The 18,028-nt window shown below is 37.5% G+C and overlaps 1 protein-coding gene across 1 annotated transcript; it reads right to left on the reverse strand.

The window, feature by feature from the left end:
- Window positions 1-9,798: 9,798 nt before the first annotated feature.
- LOC117688241 (transcription initiation factor TFIID subunit 12) lies at window positions 9,799-13,766 on the reverse strand. The gene is made up of 7 exons (XM_066087462.1): window positions 13,583-13,766; window positions 11,494-11,580; window positions 11,188-11,244; window positions 10,928-11,014; window positions 10,762-10,818; window positions 10,482-10,568; window positions 9,799-10,229 (listed from the first exon to the last, which is right to left on the reverse strand). Exons 1-7 carry the CDS (start codon window positions 13,764-13,766, stop codon window positions 9,799-9,801), a joined length of 990 nt encoding a protein of 329 aa, XP_065943534.1.
- Between the last annotated feature and the right edge of the window lie 4,262 nt (window positions 13,767-18,028).

Genomic DNA, 18,028 nt, shown 5'->3' on the forward strand with positions numbered 1-18,028 from the left:
ACAGACAGCTCTGATTATTTTGACAATAAACCAAATAGCTATCGAGTTCAATTGAATAAACAGATTCAATTCGACGGATATTGGACTGTTGCTTTGACAGAATTTTCCTCAGAGAGTTGGATTACGTCCGAGAAGAAGAAATCCGAGTTGTTTGTGTGCTGTGATATTTGTGAAGAAACTCTTATTGGTGCAAAAGAAGCACCCCTCCTAAGACTCATATACCTGGGGCAGAAACCAGGTAATATTACTTACACACTACCGTATTACATTCCAGTAAAAATCGGGCAATTGCAGCAGATTGGCATATATATAACAGACAGAGACGGGAACTTAGTGTCATTCTTAGACGGACCGGTGACCGTAACACTTCATTTTAAGAAGTTTCCTTACGTTCTGTGACCATGAATAGTCAGACTTACGTCAGTGATCCCAGAATATGGGAAGCTTTTTACAAGAACATGGCAGAGAAAAAGTTTAACCCTTATAGATACAAACCTAAACAAATTGGGAGAGGCGTGAAAAGTTACAAGTCTTACGTCAAACCGTTGAGACCTCACTCACAATTAAAACCAGTACAACAAACCAGCACTCAAATGACCCCCGTAGCTGCCGTGGAGGAAAGAGCCAAAGTCGAACATGCCAAGGATGTTAAAGAGGGCGCCCCATTCGTCAAGGTGCATGGAAGTATAAAACGGCCACATTCGCAATCTTCTGCCATTCCTTCAAAGAAATCGAAGCTAACAACACCTCAAAATCCAAGGAAGAGAAAAAAGACATCTAAACCTGTAAAACGACGAAAAGCGTCAGGAGAGACAAAGCAGAAGTCAGTTAAGAAACATCGAGGTGTACCAGGCAAGAAAGCACAATCAAGAACCAAAAAACAGTTTAAAATTGACAGTTACAGAAGTATCTTTAAACAATAGAAATGGCATTTTTAAGCAGTGATAATAAAGACATAGCTCAACCCATGGAACTGTCTCTTTTTGCGTCTCCAACTAATCAGGTAGCGGTCGAAAAAGTGTATTTTACAGAAGCAAGACCGATTTCTAGCATAGGAGTGTCAGATACACCCATTGAAATCGTAGTATCTGGTTCGGGAGCAGAATACGTCGATTTAAAGAGAAGTAAATTGTACGTAAAAGCCCGAATTTTGAAAGCAGATGGAACGGCTCTGACCAGTGATGAAAAAACAGGCATTGTAAATTTGCCCCTTCAGAGTATGTTCTCCCAGATGGATGTCTATTTGAACAACAAACTAGTTTCTTTCAATACGAACAACTATCCGTGGAAGGCTTATTTCAAGACAATTTTGTTCAGTGGGAAAGATGAACTCAATTCACAGAAACAATCAGAATTGTTCTATAAAGAAGAGGGAAATCTCGGTGATGCCAATGCATACAATGGAGGGAATACTGGACTGGTCCTGCGATATGGATACACACAGCAAAGTGCAGTCTTTGAGCTAGAGGGAAACCTGATGGAGGACATATTTGATATCTGATAAACGGGGTAGACATTTACATCAAACTTTTTAGATCCAGTGCCCCGTTTTTCATCATGTCTGCTGAATCTTCACCGGCTTACAAATTAGAGTTGCTGGACGTCGTGTACAAAGTGGCCAAGGTGCGAGTAGATCCCGGTGTTCTGTTGAACCACAGTAAACAGATAGAAGCAACCTCTGTGAAGTATACCATTATGCGAAATGAATTGAAAATGAATACTATTCCTAAAGGATCCACAGAGTTTTACTGGGACAACATTTTTCCTCAGGCGGTCCCTGATCGCATCGTGGTAGCTTTGGTGGACCAGAAAGCCGTCAATGGGGATTACACGGCCAATCCTTTTAATTTTGAGCATATGGGATTAACTGACGTTGGGGTATACATCAACGGGGAAAGCGTACCCGGTAGACCGCTGAAAACAGACTTTTCAACGGGACTATTCATCAGCTTACACCCGTTTGTTTGAAGCCTCTGGAAAATGGAACAATGACGCTGGACTAATAATCACTCGTGATGATTTTGGAAACGGATATTCGCTATTTGTTTTTACTATAGATCCTTGTGGATTTGGAGAAGAGTATTTAAACCTGATTCGTTGGGGAAACACCAGATTGGAGCTGAAATTCAAACAAGCAACAACTAAAGCTACTAACGCCATTGTGTTTGCTACCTTTTCATCTCTACTGGAAGTCGACAAAGCACGTGACATCAACTACATTCAGCCATGAATTCAACACAGCTGCTGAACATGGTGAAAATGGACCCCTGCTTAAGACGCTACGTAAAAGGTGTATTTGCTAGTAATACATTACCTCAAATCGTTACACATTATCCAAGTGCCTTCATCGTCAATACACAACCTTTACCTATGCCTGGAGAACATTGGGTGTCAATAATCATACGCAGCCCATCCCAAGCAGAGTTTTTTGACAGCCTTGGAAAATCACCAGCTGATTACAATCACGATATTCAAAACTTTTTGAAGAAAAACAGTGTAGAATGTAAATTCAAATCTATGCAACTTCAGCCTCGTAATTCCGACTTGTGTGGACTTTACGTTTTGGTATTTTTGATTGCAAGATTGTGTTTTAAGAACTCATTAAATCAAGTGTATGCTTTATTTTCAAAAGACATTCAATCTAATGATGTTTTTGTAAAACGTTTTATACATGAGTATTTTGTGTATCATTAAAATAATCATAAAAACATAAATACAGGAGTTATTTTTTTAAGCGACCATTGAATAAGAATGTTAGTATATATGTCCAAGAAACACTACGCTGAGCGTCAGTGTGGGGAAACTTGGCTACTGAGAAACATGGAAACAGAGAGCGTGAATGATTGGTGGAATACTCAATCCTTACTTCCGTTTTCGACACCAACTACCATTCTGATATGTGGTAGCACTCAAAGCGGTAAAACGCATTTTACGAAAAAACTTTTACAAAACGCCAATGGCATGTTTGCAATGCCTGTTGAAAGAATAATATATGCTTATTCTGAACATCAACCCATGTTCGAGGAAATGGAGAAGACAATACCAAACTTTTCATTACATCAAGGGTTGCCTACGAAAGAAGACATAGAACAGTACACAGAGGGTGTAAATCACACTATAGTGGTGTTGGATGATCTCATGTTACAAGTTGCGCAATCTCAAGATTGTGTGCATTTGTTCACGGTGACATCTCATCATAGAAACGTGACCACCGTGATGCTGTCCCAGAACCTATATCCTCCAGGAAAATACGCGAGGACTATTTCCCTGAATTGTCTTAATGTCATTTTATTTAAGAATTACCGTGATTCTCGACAGATCATTACCTTTGGATCTCAGATCTTACCAGGACAAGTTTCGTTTTTCAAAGCAGCCTATGAATCCGCGACTCGACCTAATTTCGGTTACTTACATGTTTGCCTGGAACCTACACAAAATAGAGAGTACCAGTTAAGAACTCACATTCTCCCTGGTGAAGAGATGATTATTTACCAACCGATATAAATACGCACGAATCGATGTATTCATCTCATTATTTAAAAATGAAGCCAACGGTGAAGAAACAGGTGGCTTTCTTAAATTTTCTCGTCAGTGCAGACAGTGCCCAGCAAAAAGTAATTGTTAAAGCCTTGACCAGTGAACAATACGATGTACTTGGGGAAATAGCACTTAACATTTACACCGGAACTTATCCCCTGACGAAAAAGTATACAAATCAACTGAAACCTTACGAATCATACATTCGATCCTTAGGATCCAGAGAAGTCAGCAACAAGGCGAAACGTCGCATGCTATTGAAAAACATATCTTTAGTGCCCCTTCTTCTTAAACCTATTGTTAAACATCTAAAAGGGCAATGGCGAAGGAAATGATACTCGTACCAAAAGTGAAATATGAACGTTTACTTCAAAAATTGGAACCTGTTGATACTTCATCACGAGAAAACGATCATCAAAGTTCTAGGCAAACTCCAGAAAATCAAGTACAATCAGACAGTGACTTAATAAAAAAAACTAATTTGTTACAAGCTGGAACAGGTTATGTCACCAAGAAGAAGATGAAGGTTGGGAAACCTCCTGGAATTTCCAATAGTCGCCGGAAGAAGAAACATGTTCCCTGGCTTACTTATTGACAATGTAATAACAACAAATACTAGTGTCTTGATCATTTTATTTGTGTGTGTATTCAATAAAACATTGACATATAAAACATTCTGGTTTTTCTTACATTCAGAATCCAAATGGCAACGTGTCTATATTAGGAAGAATTCGCCGTTTGGTATAAACCATTTTATAATTTTTAGTTTCAACCCTGTTTAACAATTTTCTCTTTCTACTGTCTCGAGATATTTTACAAGGGTTGACAATTTCGATTTGTCGGTCATGTGAGGTACAGATCATCGACTTAATAGCATGGAAATTGATAAGTTTTGAGTTTGCCCAGTTCAGTGTAAAACCCCTAACTTTACATTCCTCTTTACCTGACAATGTACGGTAAGCGTAATTTTTAGGACCCCCCGAAACGAATTCGACAATGTACCCGTCTTCCGGGGAGATTTCATTGGTCAATTCTCCAAGGTAATTACCTATGGGGAGATAATTCAAGTCGTCCGACCTTTTTGTCTTGAAGATGACACTGTCTGTATCGTAATAGAGTACTTTCTCGTTTATTTTGTCGAGAACCCCATACAATTTCAGCCGAGCCCACATGGTCGTAAACGAGGCCAAGAAAATGTTGGTTTTGTTGTCAAATGACGCAAATAAGGGGTTGTTACTCCATTCTAATTGAAGTATGTTCGTCGAAACAATGTGAAAATTGTGAGGCACTTTAGTGGGATCTGAGAGCATTTGAAAAAAAATTTCGGCTTCTGATTCGTGAAAGAAAACAGACTGTTGCATGCCCAACCTCTGACCAAATTTCCCCCAAAAACTATTCAAGCAAAGTTTTGCTAAACATCGCAAACCGGGATTTTTTAAAATTTTATCATACTCTAATTGGATGCCCTCTTTTTCTTTGTATTCCCCTATGTATTTTCTTTTGCCCTCTTCCGTATCGCATCCTACCGGAAATCCAGAAGCCTCTTGTTTAATTTTTAAAAACATGTTCACATATTGAGCGAACAATCCCCCTCACACGACTCGACATCGTATTTGGAAGACTCTGCAAAATGATAAACTTCATAGATTTTTAAGATTTTGTATCCTTTGGACGTTGCCATTTGAATTTCGGGAGTACACCACGTGCCCATGATAGCTCTTTTTTCTTAAGAACATGTACATTCGCTTTGATTTTCACTGTCCGCACATGTGCGACACAGTGGAAACTTTAATTTTCCATTCGAATTGTATGGAAGCACGGGATGATAAAGTTGTCTAGGGGGCAGAATTTTTATTTTAGCAAGTCCAAAATATTGCGACAAACCCTGAAAATCGTCCGTGATGATGGTCGGATGGCCAACGGGATAGCAACAGTATTTGTTGGTCCAGGGATAAAGACTAGTAAAATCGTAATACTGTATGGTTTCGTCTTCTGAGGCTTTGTAATGTAGTTTAATGGCATTGGTTCTGCCACCAAAAAAAACTGTCACGTGGGTCGAGTCTGTCTTGAAGATCTAGGGTAGATACGAATTGTTGCAATGCTGCATTCTTCTCCAATTGAAATTTAAATTGATGCTCCCATACAATGACCAATTTGTATCCAAGCTCTTTCAGTTCCTTTTCTCTGTTTATTGTCATATCGTACAATTCTTTCATGGTCTGATTGGTAGATGGGTGTTTGATGGTATTCCTATCGTCCGGGAAACAGGTGGGACAACCGTGGAACACACAACCTGTACCAAAATAAAAACAATATAAATCCTCAACTCATCCGTAATTAAGTTCAGGTACGCCGCCGCCGCCGCCCCCCCCCCCCTCCAGTTTAGGGGGAAGGGGCATGTGTTAGATAACAAGCTCTTACCGTAGAATTCATAAATGGTTCCCTTGCCGGTAGGAGTCTTGGCAAATCCGTCACATCTATAATTGGTCCCCGGCACCTGATATTCACCTCCATTGAGAGCGTGGGAAATGGCAATAGAGTTACCCCGCTGACGACTTTTTTCCATCAACCATTCCAGCCATTGGATAGAAATCTTGCTGTAATTGTCACGTTTCGTGTATCCCTGAGATGGTACGACTGCTATGGGGCTCTTGAAATGTCGTTTTCCTATCTGTACACTCTCGTCCTCACGTAAATCGACGAGAGACGTCCAAGAATCATCGAGGCGGATCCCTTCTAAATTGTTCTGAATAAAAATGTCGTACAAGTCGAATTTCCCATCTTTAGTAATTTCTATTTGTTTTTTTCCTTTCAAAAAGAGAGTCTTGAATATCCCCATGCAGACACTGGCAATGGTGACATAATCAAATGGGTCGACTCCAAGCTAAGACTGTGCTTTCCTTGATAGTTGTCACATTGATCATCAAATTTCTAAATTCTAAACATCCCCGCCGCAATATATCCACATCTGACCGACAGTATTGCAACATTTCTTCTCGAAAGTTAAAGGTTTCGTCTCGTTTCGTTGCATGCCATTCTGCAAGCTTTTTCCGATCCCCGGCCGACATGAAGTCGTATCCGTAATACTTTAATCCTGGATACGGTCCCACGAAGTTTTGGTTGGCTTTGGTATTAAACAAATGGGGAAAGTATCCCTTGCAGAGTTCCTGCAGACCGAAAACATCGGGTATTTTGGCTAGCTTCATGGGTAGGAAATTGAGGGAATCCACAAAAGTCAAATTTAATTTCTGGGCAATGTGCATATACATGATTTTTGAACCATTGTAAATAATCTTGCTAGGTCGAATGGAGTGACGATCGATGAGCACTTCTAAAACGGGATATAAATCGAAACTTTTTGCATTATGAGCAATTAAGATTGAATCTTTACAGTGTTTGCTGGTGACAAAGTAACAAAAGCGTTCGGCAGCATCATCACCCGAAAACACAACTTCTCTTTTTCCACACGTATCGGGACAGGGAGGGTTCACGTATTCACCTTTATAGGTTCTGGAACATTTAAAACATCGTGTTCCACAGCAACTACAGGTGGCATCGTCCACTAGTTCCTCTTTTTCGCACATACGACAGGAGGTCTGTAGCACAGCAAAGTTGACTTTTTGCTGTTGTAGACCGCAGGACGGATCGCGACAATTCTTACAGAGTCTACAGTCTAGGCATTGGCGTTGTTTTTTGACACATTGCTCACATCTGATACGAGACGGTCGATATCCTTACTCACACTGAAAGATGTCATCTTGACGCGTCTCAAAATCGTAGAAAATAAATTTCTTGTTTCTCTTTTCTAAATTAGACCCATACGCTTTTTGAAAAAACAATGATGTTCTCCAATTTGATACTCCAGACAGTTAGGGCACTGCCATTCTTGACAAACGTGTAAGTCTGGAGAGCGTTTGCAGCATTGTAGAACGACCCTGCATTTTTTACATTGATGAACAAATCACAGGGAGGGGGGTAACTCTGTTTTTTGACGACTCTTTGTTTTCTATGTCTTTCAAAACATGCCTTTGAGCGACAGATCCGTCCACAAGTTCGACAACCGATTTGAAACTCCGTTTCTGGGCAGTGGTCATGCAAACAAATTTCACACGAGGTGGCACACGTGTGTTTGGATTTATCTTTGTAAGGTTTTAAACAAGTATGGCAAAAATACGAGGTCTTAAAAAATCCCTGTATACTGGCAATCCCATGCCAGTGTTTTTCAGTTTCCGTGTCCACGTGATATTAATACAGACGCGGCTTTTCCTGGTCCTCTGTCACCCTGACGAATTTGTTCCCTACTCTAGAGGACACAACGTTAATACAAACATCAAGTAAGGCTTCGAACGGTTCGATATCGTTCAAACCTAAGTATCTGTCATTGGGCACGCCAGCTCTTGCACATAGCCACATTGCCAATTCGGTTTGCTTTTTTTTTCTCTGTGTTTTTAAGATATTGTCATAGTAAGACTGAGTAACAGTGTGATGTTTGATGACATGGTCCAGCATAGTTCCGGAATCTTCCCTGACTAAATCTTTCCACACATCAGAATCTACTTTCTTGCATGTTTTTAAAAAACAGAGACCAATGGAAATTGCCATACATAGATTGTTATCATTCTCAACATGAAAAAGTGATCTCTTTCTCTGCAAGCTATTTTTGGGACCGAATAGAGACGTGATAGGTAATTTTCTAGGGTTACCTCCCCCTTTCGGCAAATCGATAGACCCAATGGTGACCAACAGATTTTCGTCCACAGGCAAGCTTTCATTCGAATTGAGTACCTTGGTAATTTCGGACATGACAACATCTGCATTCAGATTTTCCCAGGACTGGAGGGGTACAACGATCGGATTGTTTAAACTTGGATGACTCAGTACCACCCTTCCAAGATCAGCATCGTGACCCCTGGCCTCCGACAACAGGTCGTCGAACATCTCGTGCAATTTAGTTGGTATATCTAACAATTTATCTCCCCTCCACTGATCATTGAACTTGACCTTGAAGGTCGTGTCACGGGCTAGATTTTTCTTGAAGGTCCTGGTATCTCTCTTCCATATATAGTAAGGTTTTGTTAATGTGTTCTTAGAATCGGAACTTTCCCCACCGCCCCCCACCTGCCTACTTGTAGAAGGTTGATTGCCATCATTGAGAGAATGACACTTTTTTTTAGGAGGAGACTCAATATCAGAGAGAACCTCCTGCCATAAATTGTCAATGTGCTTATCCCATTGGAGTTCCCTTAATCGGTTCTCGACCTCGGCATCACCGACTAAACCATTAGCTGTTGCAAATAACTGCACGGTGTCCGGATCCTCCAATGTGTCAAGGATTTCTTTCAGTAAACTGTCTTGTGCCATACCTTCAAATTACATTTTTAAAAAACATCAATTTCATGTTGTAGAAACCCCATCTTTTTGTCACATTGATATATATACATTCATAAATAACAACAACAACATTCATAAGAACAATTGTTTTTAATTATAGTATTTAACAGCATGTAAACAAATGACAATGAAAAACTCACACTCTATCTGAGACATTTTCTTTAAAAAAAAATTTTACAGTCAAAAATATATAAAAACACCTTAAAACATTTTTATTTAAAGAAAAATTAACAGCATGTAAGCAAATGACAATGAAAAACTCACAATCTAAGACATTTTCTTTCAAAAAAAATTACAGTCAAAAATGTATTAAAACAACTTAAGACATTTTTATGAAAAAAAATTAACAGCATGTAAGCAAATGACAATGAAAAACTCACAATCTAACTAAGACATTTTCTTTAAAAAAAAAATCAACAAAAAAAAAAAATTAAAGTCAAAAATGTATTAAAACACCTTAAGACATTTTTATGAAAAAAAAATTAACGGCATGTAAGCAAATGACAATGAAAAAACTCACAATCTAACTAAGACATTTTCTTTCAACAAAAAAATTAGTCAAAACTACAAAAATACCTAAAGACATTTTTTGTAAAAAAAAAAACCAAAAACCCAAAAATCCTCAAAAATAGTATCGGACGGTTATTTAAAAACTGAATCTCAATGTTGTAAATAGATGATTACATAATCTCAATGTTGTAAAATGTCAAATATTAAAAACACAACTGAAATTTTAATGAATCAAAGGGTTATTTAAAAAACTGACTTTCAATGTTGTAAAAAGATTATTAAAAACCGAATGTCAATGTAAAAATCAAACATAAAAACCATTATCATTTACATGTAAAGTTTTGCTTTCGTTAACAAGACCTAAAATTTCAGTTGTCGCTTTGATCGTGTGTTTCTAGCTACGCATTTTTCCTCAACATCTGGGGAGGTGGTGACGGAGGACAGAGGTGTGATGAGGGGTCTTCGGCTTTCGTTAACATTCGGGGACGAAGGGGTACTTGTTCTAGGAGGCGGGTTGGTGTCATCATCATCATTAATAATGGTGGTGGGTGAAGCCTGATCATTTTTATCATCATCATCATCATGAATGGTAGTGGGGGTGGAGGGAACAACATGAATGGTGGATAGGTTAGGATCATCGGATGTGGAGGGGGAAGAGGGATCATCAACGGATTGGGGGGGTGTAGACACATTATCATCTTTCACGAGGTTCTCGCATTTTTTCTTTAGCCATTTTTTTAATAACAGCATTGCTACTGTAAAGGTAGTTGCTACTGCCCATGCTAAAAACCCTATAAAAAATCAACTGAAGTATAATTATTAATATTCTTATTAATTTTTAAGTAGTCATTACATTATATCCTCTTCTTCATTTTCCAAATCAAACTGGAAAGTTTGCCTATAATTATTTGGCTTATAAATATGATTCACTTTTTTATTAGACTTCTTACGGTTAAAATGACATTGTTTTCTATTGAATAACAGAATACAAATTAATATCAAAATACAAACACCCATTGTAATACAATTGACCACATTATTACCAAGACTTTTATCTGAAAGGGTTTCGCCATCCTCCAATGGTTTATTCAAACTCTTCAAGAGTTTTTTAAGAATGTTCTGTCCTGATTCTAAAAAAAAAATAAAATGTAAGATATGTCAACGTTGCTCTATTATTATTTTAATCGTTCAGCAAAGTTAAATCAAAAGTATTTATAATCCATAATTACTTCCAATGGAAGAGTGCTTAGCGATTCACATCACCATCTCATTTTGTGGATAATCAGTAACTAAAATTAGCTAATTTAGTTAAAAGGTATTTACCTGTTTGAACAGCGATTCCTACTGTTGTTACCTCTGCTGTGACGGTTGATGTTGTCTCTATAAAAAAATTTAAGGATCATGAACAGTTTATTCTAATCACACTTGTACTACAACTATCAATAATGTCATGCGACGTAGCATAAGTCATGTGGCTTTTCATTCATACCTGCTGTACCAGATGAGACCAGTGTAGGCTCACTGTGAGTGTCTGTCGCGGGAACAATGGTGGAGGAGAAGATAGTGGTTGATGTCTCTATGGAAAACAATTATAATATTTTTAAACTACAGTTTATCTTAATCACACACACACACTACATGTCTTTCTTTTAATTTACATTTTAAAAAATAAATAAAAGGATTGTTTACATTACCACTTCTACAGATACAAGAAAGTCAAGTAATTAATAATAATTCAAACGTATATACCTGTTTGCCCGGACTTGGTCAGCTTAGGTGTTGTGACACCGACGTTTGATGTTGTCTCTATAAATAAAAAAATACTCATTAAAAATATTACCATTGTAAAACAACATATTTTTGGAAGCACATGCACATAAACAATTATTTTATTTATTTGTTTATTTTTGCATTTCTTTAAAAACCCTAATCAAAGGAATGTTTACAACACATTACTACAGAGGGAGAATTTATCAATAATGTCACGTGATGTAGTATAAGTCACGCCTCTGGGAAAAAGCTGACCTCCTAGATCACGTGGCTTTTCATTCATACCTGCTGTACCAGATGAGACCAGTGTAGGCTCACTGTGAGTGTCTGTCGCGGGAACAATGGTGGAGGAGAAGATAGTGGTTGATGTCTCTATGAAAAACAATTATAATATTTTTAAACTACAGTTTATCTTAATCACACACATACACTACATGTCTTTCTTTTAATTTACATTTTAAAAAAATAAATAAAAGGATTGTTTTACATTACTACTTCTACTACTACTACTACAGATATAGCAATGTCACACATGTAACAACCATGCTCGATACTTATTAATAATAAATAATATTTCAAAGGTATATACCTGTTTGCCCGATCGTGGTATGCTTTGGTGCCGTGGGACTGAATGTTGCCTCTATAAAAAAAATCATGAACTAAAAACATTATCCTTGTAAACAACAGATTATTATAATGACACATACTACAGTTTTCTTTATGTGTAAAAGAAGAGGGGTATTACATGTGTGTCTTTGAACAGAAAAATCAATATGACGTAACACAAGACACATCTGGAACTTCACGGTGTCTCGTGTCGGGGTAGTGGAGGTTTCTGATTTTGTAGTAACACTTGCTAACGCATCTTCGCTAGCCAAGGGTTTTCGGTCCACTTTGCTCCCCATAAACCCTTGGCGGATTTCATTACGAAAACTCGGTGATGTGGTGGCGCTATCTAGCGAGCAACTTGAGTTGCGCCCCTTGCATATTTACATTTTAATCGAATTACACAACGGGTTATATACACACCATGGCATTAATACAACTTGAAAAGATGTTGACTATACCGAATATCGGAACACAATTAACGATGTTATTAATAAAATACGAATTAAGTTATAACATAGGGAAAGCACGGGATGTTTTATTCATAGTGTTTTGTAAGGACCTGTACCGGGAGTGAAAAAAGCCGATTCATATTGAAGCTTTCATGCCATAAAACCAGGTATCGTTGTCGTGAATGTTGCGGAACAAAGAAATTAAATAAAACGCAGCTCACTGAACCTTTAAAAGCAATACCCATAAGCAGGAACTTATTTACTAACGGGAAAGGCAACTTCTACATGTACATTCGCCATGTTTACTTCCCATGCTATCACGCGAGCCTTGACAATTTTGTAGAACTATATGTTAAATCCCAGTAAAATATAAAGGTGTTTAAAGCGATCTGGTTAGACCATCCTTGGGGAGGCACTGTACTCGAGAACTTGTGTCTCAACTTGTTAAAAGCATCGAATGTTCTACCAAAGATCACACACGTGTTTTCGTTTAAAGTTTATATTTACAAGCTCTGTGATTGGATCATCTACTCGCAGCTGCAGCCAATCATAAAACGGAGCTTGTCACCGTGTTTTCGTAATGAAATCCGCCAAGGGTTTATGGGGAGCAAAGCGGACCGAAAACCCTTGGCTAGCGAAGATGTTGCTAACGTTTCATTTATTTGAAATGAAAAATATTGTTCATAATTTCATTGCAAAGTCTGATCTTCATGTGGAGGATTCGGGAATTACCGTAATAAAAAAGACAGGAAGGGTTTACACACACACACACACACCCTTAAGCAAAAAAAAAAATCAATAATATCACGTGACGTAGCAATTGAGCTACACGTTTGTGTTATGCGACTATTCAGTATGGAGGTTACTTGATTACAACTTTTTTTTTATATGATACCTACTACCGATTACTATATACTTAAAAAATAAAAAGGATCATTCAACAGTACACTGTGACCTTCATGTGTTATATTCAGGAATAACCGAAATAAGAAAGGGGGGTTAACACATGTACACACGCCTTTAGCAGAAAAATCAATAAAACCACGTGACGTAGCAAAAGCCACTTGTAAAGTGTTCGGGGTACTGATTTTTAAATAATACTTACTACAATTTTAATATTTGAAATAAAAAATGGTGTACATTTTTTATACACACGCCCAAAAAAGAAGGTTTTTATAGGATGCAACTAGATCATGATCTTTATGTGGCGGATTCACTATTTACTGTTCCCAAAAAAAAAAGGAGGGGGAGGTTGCAGTCGAAATCTAATTTATATGCTTTTAAATTTTGTGTAAAAATGCATAATTTGTACTTACCGCATATATGACCATGAAGATCTCGTATCTTGATCACGGTCGGGTCACCAAAAACAACCACACGGTTCAGTCTGCATGAAGTATCGAATACTTCCCGAATCTCAGTCACGTTTACACGGACTTCGCGACAGTCGGGCCAGTAGCAAGTTAGCACCTTTCGATCTACATGTGCATTTTGTACCATAACGAGCCATGACATAATAATTACGAGCATAATTACGAATGTTGTTCTGCCATCCATCTTGCGCACTTTGGCCAGGTCATATATGCACGTGATTAAAAAGCGCGCGAGGTACCCCGGTCAACATCTCCCCAGACACATAGAATAACATAATTTATCACTTTAATGAGTTTTATTGTTTTAGTGTCTGTTTAGAAATTGACACATAAAAGATGTATGGTAAACAATTGTCAACAGAAAATGTTTTGTTTATTTGGGGGGAGGGATGAGGGATAAGGTAACGATCCAGTTTGTAACCTTATAGATAACCTTTTTTTGGTACAGGTCAGGGGATCACCTTATCTAAGTCATGTTTTACAACCTAATTCAGAAAAGGACATTTTTTTTTTAACTAAAAATTTGCTCTGATCCAAAAACAAAACACCATAAAGTTTTTTGAAGTAATGTGCCAAAATGATGTTGATTCTGTGTATTTATTAATAAAATTAATAGTACGGTCCGTTCTCTTTGGTCAGCTTAATACTCCTACATTTTTGCCTTATCCTTTGCACGTATACATGTATGTTTTATATGTTTATATATTTCATGTACCATTTACATGGATTTGTGTGAATAAATTGAATTGAATTAAATTGTGAGCTTTAAAATAAATTTATAACTTTTTAAAATTTCTTAGCTTTAAGATGAATAACTATAACTAATACTTTATCTGAAACTTAATCCGATTTAAGAACTCCAGTTACATACAACATCGCTCGATCGTGATATATGGAATTGTCGAGTGATGGATTGTGATATTTGAAGTGGTTGTAGTTTTTCAGCTCTCTTTTTTACATAAATTCTAATTTTGATTGATCTGGAGTTGATTAAAATTTTAGGGACGTGTATGTTAATAATTTTAATTATTAGATTAATAAGGTTTTAGAAGATAAGTCGACTCGAAGAAGGATAAATACTACGCAACAGGTGTATTTTTTTTGGCGCAATTTTCAAGGCTAAACTTGACAAACTTTTTACTGAACTGCCCCGCAACAGACACATGTCAGTTTTGGCGCAAATTTCAATTATGCGACTTGACATGAGTGTTAATACCTTTTTAGGACTTTCTTAATGTTGACCGTCAAAAAATGACAATTAGCCCCGTATCGACCTTTGTAAAGTCATGATTTAGATTCCCACCCAAAAGCGAACACATATAAATACGAGCTGTTTCCTTCACCCTACCATCAGTCGAATAATTACCATTATAAACTTAGGACAATCCTCCTCCTCCTCCAACAGAATGGCGCAGAAATATCTAGATATGATGTAAGTGTTTTCTCCAATTGCAGTTTTTAAAACTTTGTAAAACTAATAATATATGTATCTTAAATGTTAAAATGATAAAGCGTCAAATTAGATTTTAATTTTTTAAAAAACCTTATCTTTTGTGAATAACCCCTTATATATTTTGTTATATTTTTAAACATTAATTTTGGCTTTAAAAATGTTTAAGTTTTATATATTTTTTATAAAGGGATCAGAAAAAAGCAAGAACGTTTAAAGATTTTGAGGAAGAATGGGTTGCGTTAGGGGAAGAATTGGGTGTAGCTGTATTTGAACCAGAGTAAGTTGAATGCTAAGAAAATTGAGTGTCATAATAAATTCTTTAAAAAAATACAATGCAAAAATAAAAATTGAAATAGAAATATAAATAAAATTACAGTATTTTTAAGTAATACAAATGGAAATAAGTTAAAAGAATTTTATATAATTACACGTACAAGAAAACCCCACTTTTAAAATATGAAATAATTTAAAGCATTTATACTGATATAGAAATTCTCCTTAAGAAGAAGAAAATGAATCTGACCAACCCAGAAAGAAAAAGTTGTCAGAAACAGAGGATTCTTACGTGTTAAATCAAAGGTATGTTTTGTTTTTATGATTTTCTTTGACAATTATTTAATTATCAGGGCTCAACATTAAGACACGTCTGACCGACCCTGTCTTGTAAAATTTAACATATCCCTGGTATACGTAGTCACTGAAATTTGATTTAATGAAACCTGGAAAAGTGTCACGCTCGATTACGATAACAACATATTGTGCAGTTTTCCATTGGAAATATATAAGGTCCGAACCAGTACTAGCCCGACTTGTCTAGTGCTTTTAAAAGGCATTGTTGAGCTCTGATAAAATATCTTAACGTGTAATTGATAATAATATATTATACCATGTTCAAACATTTCGTTTGAGACTTACTACATCTAAGTGTTTATGTGCATTTTGAGTTTGTAAATATTTGATTTATCTGTAGAAGACTAAAACAACAAAAATTAACAGATGAAAAAAGAAGAGAGGATGAAAACATAATTTCCAACTTAAGCTAACATAAATTATGGTTATATGTGTGTGTTTATTTAATTTCTATTGTTATACTATGGTACATATAATACAAGCGAAATAAATTTCCAAATTTTGAATTTGGTTAATAAATACTAGCTGTTATTACTTTATTAATTTTGAAGAAAAGAATTATTAATTATCTTTCCGGGTTTTTTCTTTGTTATTCAGAAAAAGGGACCCTCTCAGATTGAAAAAATTAAGGGAGAGGGTAGGGGTAAACGACTCTCTAGGCAGTTGGGCTGTCGAGTCAATTTCTTGTTACTCGCCCCAGTCGCCACCCCAATCGTCGGAGTGCACCATTACCGGGTACCCACCCCAGTCGCCAACCCAATCGCCGGAGTGCACCATTACCGGGTACCCAGCCCAGTCGCCACCCCAATCGCCGGAGTGCACTATTACCGGGTACCTACCCCAGTCGCCACCCCAATCGTCGGAGTGCACCATTACCGGGTACCAAGCCCAGTCTCCACCCCAATCGCCGGAGTGCACCATTACCGGGTACCCAGCCCAGTCGCCACCCCAATCGCCGGAGTGCACTATTACCGGGTACCTACCCCAGTCGCCACCCCAATCGACGGAGTGCACCATTACCGGGTACCCACCCCCAGTCGCCACCCCAATCGCCGGAGTGCACCATTACCGGGTACCCAGCCCAGTCGCCACCCAAATCGCCGGAGTGCACTATTACCGGGTACCTACCCCAGTCGCCACCCCCATCGACGGAGTGCACCGTTACCGGGTACCCACCCCAATCGCCACCCCAATCGACGGAGTGTACTATTACTGGGTGTCCACCCCAGCTACCGGTCGGTTTTTTACAGCGAATAGTTGGTGGTGCATTTCCCCTACATAGCACAGGACGAAAAACCACCTTAAAGCAAGTCCTTAAAGGTGGCTTAAAGGTGACTTAAAGGAGCTTAAAGGCTATACGACCTTTAAGCCGCCTTTAAGTCACCTTTAAGCAAGTGCTTATAGGTCCTTAATGTCCAAACTTCTTTAAGCCACCTTTAAGCATCTTTAAGTGGCATTTACGCTCTCTTTACACTGCCTTTACACTGTCTTTAAGTGGCCTTTAAGTCCATATTGATCAAGCTGAACAATAAACACATATATTAAATGCAAAAGCTCTTTTATAGAGATGGAAAGGGGTCATCCGAGTGATAATATAATTTCCAAGGAAGGGGGGGGGGGGGGGGGGTGTTCCAGGCGGTTTTAATCGTCGCTCCATTAAACACAGATCGCTATCATCACCACCGCTCCGATGGACACAGATTGCCGTTATAAAATTCTTTATAATTTTTTGGGGGTTTCAAAATTATTGTAGGGATGAGCGCAGTCTCTGTATCTTAATATGTGCATAAAACTAATTAAAGTATGTTTGTTTCCTATTATAAATTAATTGGTGAAAAATCTCTCTCTCTCTCTCTCTCTCTCTCACTCAGTTCATCCGGTTATTAAACAAAATAAAGAAAATGAACCAAAAATGCATGATTTAATTTGTTAATCGGTTTTAGGTTTGTATTTTTTTTTTTCAATTTTCATTATTTCTAACACTAGATCTGCTAGATACATGTTAAAGATGAAAAGACTCTCAACTGCCTTTGTTATATCGGGCAGGATATTACTGCTTTGTTTGTCTAGACATTGTTTTGTTCGTTTGTGTATATCTAATTAGAGTTTATTGTTTGTACAACTTAAAATAAACCCTGGAATTAACACAGAATATACAAGATATACACAACAGTTGTGTCGTGTGCCCAGGTGCATGTTTGTGTATATCTAATTAAAGTCTATTGTTTGTCCAACTTAAGAAAACCCCTGGAACTAACACAGAATATACAAGATATACACAACAGGTGTGTCGTGTGCCCAGGTGC

This window comes from Magallana gigas, chromosome 1 (assembly GCF_963853765.1).
Source record: "Magallana gigas chromosome 1, xbMagGiga1.1, whole genome shotgun sequence".
Taxonomy (NCBI): domain Eukaryota; kingdom Metazoa; phylum Mollusca; class Bivalvia; order Ostreida; family Ostreidae; genus Magallana; species Magallana gigas.

Excerpts from the sequence above, each read along its gene's own strand:
- LOC117688241 (XM_066087462.1), bottom strand. The coding sequence starts at position 13,766 with ATGGTACAAAATGCACATGTAGATCGAAAGGTGCTAACTTGCTACTGG. Across the intron at positions 11,015-11,187 it reads GACCAAGTCCGGGCAAACAG|AGACATCAACCACTATCTTC; the intron begins GTATATACGTTT and ends TGTTTTCCATAG. Across the intron at positions 10,819-10,927 it reads GGTCTCATCTGGTACAGCAG|AGACAACATCAACCGTCACA; the intron begins GTATGAATGAAA and ends ATTTTTTTATAG.